This window comes from Orbicella franksi, chromosome 5, assembly GCF_964199315.1.
Source record: "Orbicella franksi chromosome 5, jaOrbFran1.1, whole genome shotgun sequence".
In the NCBI taxonomy this organism is placed as follows: domain Eukaryota; kingdom Metazoa; phylum Cnidaria; class Anthozoa; order Scleractinia; family Merulinidae; genus Orbicella; species Orbicella franksi.
In genome coordinates this window covers 20227401-20235478 of record NC_138149.1, presented here as the reverse complement: position 1 = coordinate 20235478, position 8078 = coordinate 20227401, and the positions used below count along the sequence as shown (strand labels likewise).

Here is an 8078-nt window from a genome sequence, read left to right as displayed (position 1 = left end):
GAATGCAATGATGAGCTTTATTTTTAGATATCTCCATTAACGGCTGTCTGGATGCACTCTGCAGTTAAAGCCATAAGAACAGGCTCTCGACAGGTATTAATGTCAGGTTTAACCTTGTCCATACAGGCATTATCTCAATTTGTAGTGAACAGTTTGGAAGGCATGGATTACATTTACCTGAATCGTGGTAGAGCTTAAAAAAATCACTTTCTCAAGGAAAGACTATTATTGCATTCAAAACTCAAGAAGCTAGAAAACTGTTATCAAAAGTAGGAAACTTTGAGTGAGTTACAACTAAAAAAGAGAGTTGGACCATGAATTGCCTGTTGAACCATGAAGTGCTTGTAACTTCATGTATGAAGTTACAAGCATGCATGCATGGGGTACAGATGATTTATTTTTCCATCAAACACACCAGAAAAAATGTAAGAACTCAGTGTGAATCTTAGTGTAAAGGAAATCTGTCATCAGTTTTTAGTTAATGATTAGTTTAGGAATTCTCAAAATACAATTTGTGTGATAAAGAACAATGTATTAACAGCATTGTTCAGCTATAATTGATAGAACGAAGTGGGTGTTGACGCTATATTTCAGAAAAAACCATAATTATGCAGTTTCCATACTATAATTATTGCATATGCATATCACTGGTAAGTAAAACTTGGCCTGCCAAGATGTTTACTTATCAGTTTAGGCCATTCCAAATGCATAACATTGATTTTCAAGTTTTGGGACACAATTACTTGTGAAAACAATGTTTGAAAAACAAATTACAAAAAAAACAAATATGAGTTGCCTGTCAGTGAGAAACCAATTACCAAATAAGATGTCTGTTGCCTTGCAACACTACAAAACCTGTTACACTCTCCTCAATACACCAAGTGTGAAATTTATCAGTGCTTGTCCACTTCAATGGCCCTAGAATACCAAACGTTCTTTGCAAACACATCCTCTAAATGGCTGATAAATATGTTTGATGATTATTGTTCCCAGCACCAGTGCTTTGCCCTGAACCTTGCACAAGGAAATAACACTAGTGGAATCAAGTCACCAGAAATTTGCACTGCAAAGTTCAACTACTTTGCCATTTTATAAAAGCCCCGCTAACCTCTGTACCATGTAATGAATAGGTGATCCATTGGTAAAACATTCATTGTTGCTGTTCTGCAGCTTGGATTTGTCAAAACCCAGAGTTAATTAGACACAATAAAGCCACATGTAATAATTATTATTGTTCCCATAGTGAACTGTTCAGCTTGTGAATCCATGAACAAAGCCACTTTAATATTAAACCTTCGCTGCAAAATTGTCATATACTTCCACCACCATAAGTGGCTGATGTTAGTCATGGATGCCACATTTTCTTGACCAATTTGTGCTGCTTGCAGTAGCAGTAAACCAGTGAATGCCAAGGGAATGCATTTCAAATTATGCAATGCACACCAACTTCAGTTGGAAGATGAAACCCAATGATCACAACCTGTTGTCAACTCTCTGTCAAGACACATCCCCAGTACCCTCCTTGGATGGCACAGCTGAGTTCTCTCCCTCGTGAAGACTGCTACGATTTGGCATGGAATTGGCCATAACAAGCTGATTAGCACACCAAATTATTGTACGGGTTGTACGAGTATTTAATGTCAGTGTCTTCACAGCTGATATTAAGGCAGAGAGTTCTGTAAAAATAACAAACCAAAAATGTAAAATGAACAATTTGATAACACTGTACGAGTCTGTAAAAAATGAATCAAGTCATGTCCCTTAGCAGACAGTTGCCTCTGGACAATGTTATCATGTTCTGTGCACATTCGTTGTCAACATTTCCAGGGCCTTGACACAGGGCCTGGTAGCTGAGAGATGACAATCAATTAGTGATTCACAGTTTGAGAATATGATAACTTCAAAGTGAAGCAGTATTAGTGATTATAGCTGCAGAAAAAAGACTAAGAGCTCTGTACAGTGTTGGTCTAAATTTGAAGTAAGTCTGCATACGAGTCAAGAAAACCACCAGGCTGGAGCTTATCCTGCTTTCAATACCATGAAGTTACTAGGACTATTTTTACTCCCCCTGGATGGGATGCTAGTCCATCACAGGGTTACCCCCCCCCCTCAAGAGCCAGAACTATTTTTAATGAATGAGCTTCTTTCATGGAGAGAATGAGTGTAATGCTAAAGTATTAAAATATAATTGGCATTGCTAATGCATAATCTGGACCAGTAAAAATGTCACAACCCCCCAAAACACAGTTTTATGCACATTGAAAACCCCTAGAGATAATTTTAAGTTACAATTTGGTAAAAACAGAAAACCAAATTCTTGAAAAATCATTAATAAATTATTAAAATAACCTGGACCAGTAAAAATGTCACAACCCCCCAAAACAAAGTTTTTATGCACATTGAAAACCCCTAGAGATAATTTTAAGTTACAATTTGGTAAAAACTGAAGAACAAATTCTTAAAAAAAATCATTAAGAAATTATTAAAATGATGTTAAGACTATCAAAGAAGGTAATTGTACCCGCAGTATCTTGATGCCGTATAGAGGAATTCAGCCTGCATCTGGAACTGTTACTAATACTAAGCTCTTCTTTACGACGATTCTGTAGCTCACGTATGCCACTTTGCCACTGATCTACTCCCTCACTAATGCTGACGTGGAGAGGGGAGTGACGAATCCGCTCAATGCGCCCAACTAAGGCTTCAACCTAATGATCAATTTTGAACATCAAATTAAAACTAATTTAATATTTGTCCTAATCTACTGATTAAGAGCTGTTTCCAAGGACAATTATTTTAGACTTAAACATTTTCACACTGAGGCGTTAACACAAAAAGTATGGGTGTGTACATCTAGTATTAAAAATTGACATAGAACCTGTGTCACTAGAACTTTAAAAAATTGAAAATTCCCTGAATGTAGAGGAAGAGTGATAATCTGTCTTACTTCACCTTTATTTACAAGGAATAAACAGCAAATCTGTGGACAGAAATTTCTCAACTTTGCAACATATTTTCGTTAGGAAAAATCACATGTCCTTGAACACATCTGTAAAACACATTGACAGACACCATCCCTCCAGTTTTTCTTGAGGTGAGCAGCTGGCCATACAAAGACAAGGTAACTTCATATTTTTTCATATCATTTTTTTTCCTGGCAATATTACAAATACTGTTGATTGCATGTTGCCAAACATACTTTGGCATGCTCCCGCAAATGCTCCACAATTAGCTTGTCCACTCTGGATGGATTAGGTGGAAGTCTAAGGTTTGTAGCATTTCCAGAAGACAGCCTTCTACCAGACCACAAGTGAGAGATTTCTGCCTCGGTCTATACAAAAAATTATAAACTTTGTAAGCAGAACACTATGGACAACAACTGTTCTTTTTCTAACTAAAAGCAAATAAAACCTCCTTAAATGTGTAATTTTGTACTGCCTAATGTAGATTACGGTTAGCTAAATTGCTTTCTTTGTTATCCTTTTAAGAATACCATTGGGCGATTCCAAAAAGTATCCACACCTATACCACAGATTGCTTTTTGCAATTCTGAGAGTAATTAGAGTTTTTTGAAGTGGAAAGCAGAAGGTATGGGTGCGGGAGGTACCCACGACTGGAATTTTGAAGGCATGGGGGGTTTTCCAGAGGGTACAGACAAGAGTGTGAAAGCACAAATGAATAGACCGCAATGTAGAAGACCACTGAAAGCAAGATACAAGACAAGCATTGATCAATCAGGGATGTGTTCACCTTCATTTACAGAAGAAAAAAATTTGGCATGTACATCAAGCCCCAGAGCTCCAAGGGTTGATGAATTTCTTGTCAGATTAATCATTTGCAATGAACATGCACCTCTCAGATTTATGACACTGACCCACCATGTTTGTTTGTAAGCCACTGCAAAATATACAGCAGCGATACATATTCATAAACTGCTGCAGCAATGTTGTCTAACTGGGTGAATATCATTCATAATGTCTAAATTAAATTAGGCGGGATTTGCACACAGATGTTCAAATCTCCATAGCAATAAGCCATTGACCCCTGTGTCAGCCATAACTGGTCATGAGGAGCATTAGCCTTAGTTCCACTTCTGACATCAACCATACTCAAGTTTTGCAAATGCCTCTTTGAGTAGATTGGAACTAATTTAGCTCATATCCATGCAGAAAAAGTCGATGTCTAAAAAGGTTTTTGCAAAAAAGCTCCAGGCGTCAAAAACAAATGAAATTTTTGTTTCTTCACAAGTTAAAGGGACAGTATCATAAGCTGCGCACATGTAAAACTTCTTTGACATTTACATGCTAAAACATTTGTTTTTAGAGGGGATTTTGAAATGTAATGTGTTATTTTGTAGCTATGGGAAACCAGATTACTCAAAAATAAGTTATTTTGAAGTCTGTTTGAGTCTTTAAAAATAACCTATAACTTGTGCAGTGCTTTCGGCCTGTCGAGTCGCAGTGTGATCAAGACAAGTTCATAAATCCACCAGTGTTACTTGTCTCGTGTAAATATATACATGTGTGAATTTAATACAAAGTTTTGGCATTCGGCCTTCTTCAAGTAGAGGAACATTGAACTAATGAGATAATCTCAGATAGTGCAGAGTGCAATTGATAGCTCTGGCACAGTCGTCCCATAAGTACGCACCCCTGCTTGGTTCACTTCTGGTTTGTATCTACATTGGTAGTCTGCTAGGGCTTTTTCCCTTAGCAGTGTGTACGTTTCAAGGTTGTATTTTCATTCAAGGTCCAAAAATTATGTACAATTACTTTTTTGTCGCGACAGCTTTTAAATTTTACTCTAGTGCTTTACGATGATTCTCGTTCATTTTAAATTCAATAATACTGTACGTTGAACAAACGTGACAATTTAGCTCTTCGCGCCAACTTTGTATCTTGATACTTTTGTTTTCCTCGCAAAGGTATGTAGCATGAAACTCTTGTTTTCTCCAAAACACACGGAAGATGAGCTTGTTTTTTGGGGATAAACGAAAGAAAGTTAAATATCTGACAAAGAAATGGAAGAGAAACGATTTTGTTTTTTCGCAAAATGCAAAGATTCTTATCATGGATTAACAAGAACTAATTTAACTATCAGATAGTCACGCAATACCACTTTCTTTTTCTGTTGCCAACTTTGTTGTTAACAATAAAACAATTCAAAATTAATACACAACAATGTCGATTGATACCACTGGGAAGTGTTTCAATGAGAAGTATTGAAGGTAAACAATGCTACTTGGCTGATATTATTGGTGAACAAGTCTCCTCAAAGACTGATTAAATTAATTTGTGCTTTCACTAGGTGCCAAGGAGTCTGCCGCAATATTTCGTTTCTTTTGTCACAAATTTACAATTTGCAGAAATAACTCGGGACCTTTTTGGTCTCTCTTACAGACACAATTAAGGCAAGAAATAAACAAGCCGCTAATGAGAAGCTACACATTTCCCTTCATTATTTAAACCCTGAAAAACATACTATTGTAGTTTGAAAACAGCAGATGATATTTGTTGAACCAACCTGTAGGTAATTCTAAAAGATACATTTCACAATCGCACTAAAAAGGGGCAAGTGGCACTACCTGACATTACATGACATATAAAAAACCGTGTGGAAACATAGTATATAACACTTACGATGCTAGAGCGCATGCCTCTTACATGTTGGGTTGCACCATAAGGAAAACCACTCAACATTTGTGTGGTATCCCGTAATACATGCAATGTATCCTCCACCTAATGTATAGAAGACACGAGTGCTAACTAATCTCCACGTGCGTTTAGGGCAAATTGGTTTTGCTCTAAAAAGAATAGTACCACAAGGAGAGCAAGGGGTTACTTGAAACAAATATATAGCTTTGCGATGTTCACTCCTAACTGATGTAGATGTAACATTTGCATAGGGTACACGTGTTCCTTTCCCACCTCACCCCCACCACTTCCTTGTCTCTAGACTAATTAATTAATTGAAATTAATTAAACAAACATTAAAGTTTACACCTTAGCACCATAGGGATTTAGCGACACAGGGATTTAGCGACATAGGGATTTAGCGCCATAGGGATTTAGCGCCATAGGGATTTAGTGCCTTAGCAGCAGGCACACCCCAAAACCATCCCAATAGTGCACTCTGCACTAAAAATAGATATAACTATTTACAATTAAAAAGCCTACTGTGAATTTACATTCCATCAAATATTTCTTGCACACAGTTAGTTTAACCATGTCATGTGATGCATCTAAAACTAGTAAATATTTAGATGCAAGTGACGTTGGATCATATTCCCCAGTTTTCAAACTTTGCGATTTATGTTTCACCCGAGTAACTTGTTTTATAACGTGGTGCGTGCGCTAGTCCTACCTAACTATTGAGCCACCATGGTAAAAATAAAATGACATGTACAGTTTCATTTTAGCTGCAAAATTTATGTCGAGTTTAGTGGCGAGGTCCTTTTGCTAAAGTTTTGGCAATGTGAACATCATTCTGAACAATCCAAACCCTACTTTGAGTCTTTCACTTTTATGCACCAAGCTAAGATGTTTACTAAAACTAGGAGTATTTCGACTTTTTCTGTCTACATTTTCATTAAGTATTTTGACTTTGTCTGGCTACACTTTCGAAGATGCGAATATTTCATTGGTATTTGACAATTTAAGGAACCAGATTCAGCATTTTCATTCAACTGTTGCTCAACTGATTGTGGTGTGTTTTTACCCAGGCAATCAGATCCTTTGTTTTCTTTCACTGCAAATTGTGAGAACTTTGTAGTCAATCACGAATAAACATGTTTTAGCACCCAAGTTGTTGTCGCTATGTTATGAAAGAATTGGTTCATGCTTTTAGCTGTACCTATATCGAGTTACGGATGCACTTGGGAAGTTTGGAGAGAACTCACGAAGGCTAGAAGTGCTCTCAGCTGGGCCTCGAGCAACTCTTACACTTCTCTTGTGCGCTCCAAACTCCCCGCATGCATCCATAACTCGATATACACTTGCTAAGCATGAACAAATTCTTTAAAATTGAATAGAACTAAACATTCTCAATTTCCGCAGACTATTTTGAATGCTGACTGAATTATGAGTGGCCTTGAATAAATATATTTATTGGAGGTTAACACAAGTTGGCCATACTGGCAACATCACTTCTACCCAAGTTTGAGTCCTTGGTTGCTCAGCTCAAGATGGGGCAAAACTTCATTCAGGGTAAAAATGTCTTAGAAAATTAGGGGGGTCTTCCTTTTAGAGTTTTTGGGGCCTTATGGTCTTAGTGTGTTGGGTCTTTGTTTCAGAGGTCTTTATTTTAGAGACACCCATTTGAAGGCTAGGTGAATGTAGATTCCATTGTAGATAATAATTTAGAGGCCATGATACATTAAACAACTAAAAAATCAAGACTTATTTCACTCTATTTTCCATCAAATTGCAACACGATCCATTTATCTTTAAACTTCACAGGGCTAACCAACTCAGGTAACCTTTTTTTTCCTCCATTAAATCTCCAAAGATTTCTAAGTTAAATACTCTATTTGAAGGGTAAGTGAATGTAGATTCCGCAGTACATTAAGATTTAGAGGCCACAATACATTAAACAGCCAAAAAAGCATGCCATATTTCACTCTACCTTCTGTTGAATTGCAACACGATCCATTTATCTTTCAACTTCACAGTGCTAACTGACTCAGGTAAATTATGTTGTTCTCCACAACATCTCACAGATTTCTAAGTTAAACACACCATTTGAAAGCTAGGTGAATATGGATTCTGCAGTATGTAATGATTTAGAGGCCACTATATGTTAAAGAGCCAAAAAAATCACACGGTATTTCACTCTACTTTCAGTCAAACTGCAGCACAATCCATTTATTTTTCAGTTAGCCGACTCATGTAAATAACTTTTTTCCTCCATTGCATCTCCAAAGATTTCCAAGTTAAATATACAGTTTGAAAGCTAAGTGAATGAAGATTCCACAGTACATTAAGATTTAGGGGCCATGATATGTTAAATAGCCAAAAATCATGCTGTTTTTCATGCCGAAACAAATGTGTCTTTCACTGCTTCTAATAATTTCCACTGAC

The 8078-nt window shown here is 36.9% G+C and overlaps 1 protein-coding gene across 1 annotated transcript in view; it reads right to left on the bottom strand.

Moving 5' to 3' along the window:
- LOC145487511 (uncharacterized) overlaps positions 1 to 8078 on the bottom strand; it is a 28268-nt gene continuing 20190 nt past the window's right edge. Inside the window, exons 5-7 of the mRNA XM_081466329.1 lie at positions 3200 to 3331; positions 2522 to 2708; positions 1 to 1676 (exon numbers count right to left, since the gene is read on the bottom strand). Of these exons, the coding sequence (XP_081322455.1) occupies positions 1498 to 1676; positions 2522 to 2708; positions 3200 to 3331 (498 nt within the window). The 3' untranslated portion in view covers positions 1 to 1497. The remainder of the gene's footprint in view (positions 1677 to 2521; positions 2709 to 3199; positions 3332 to 8078) is intronic.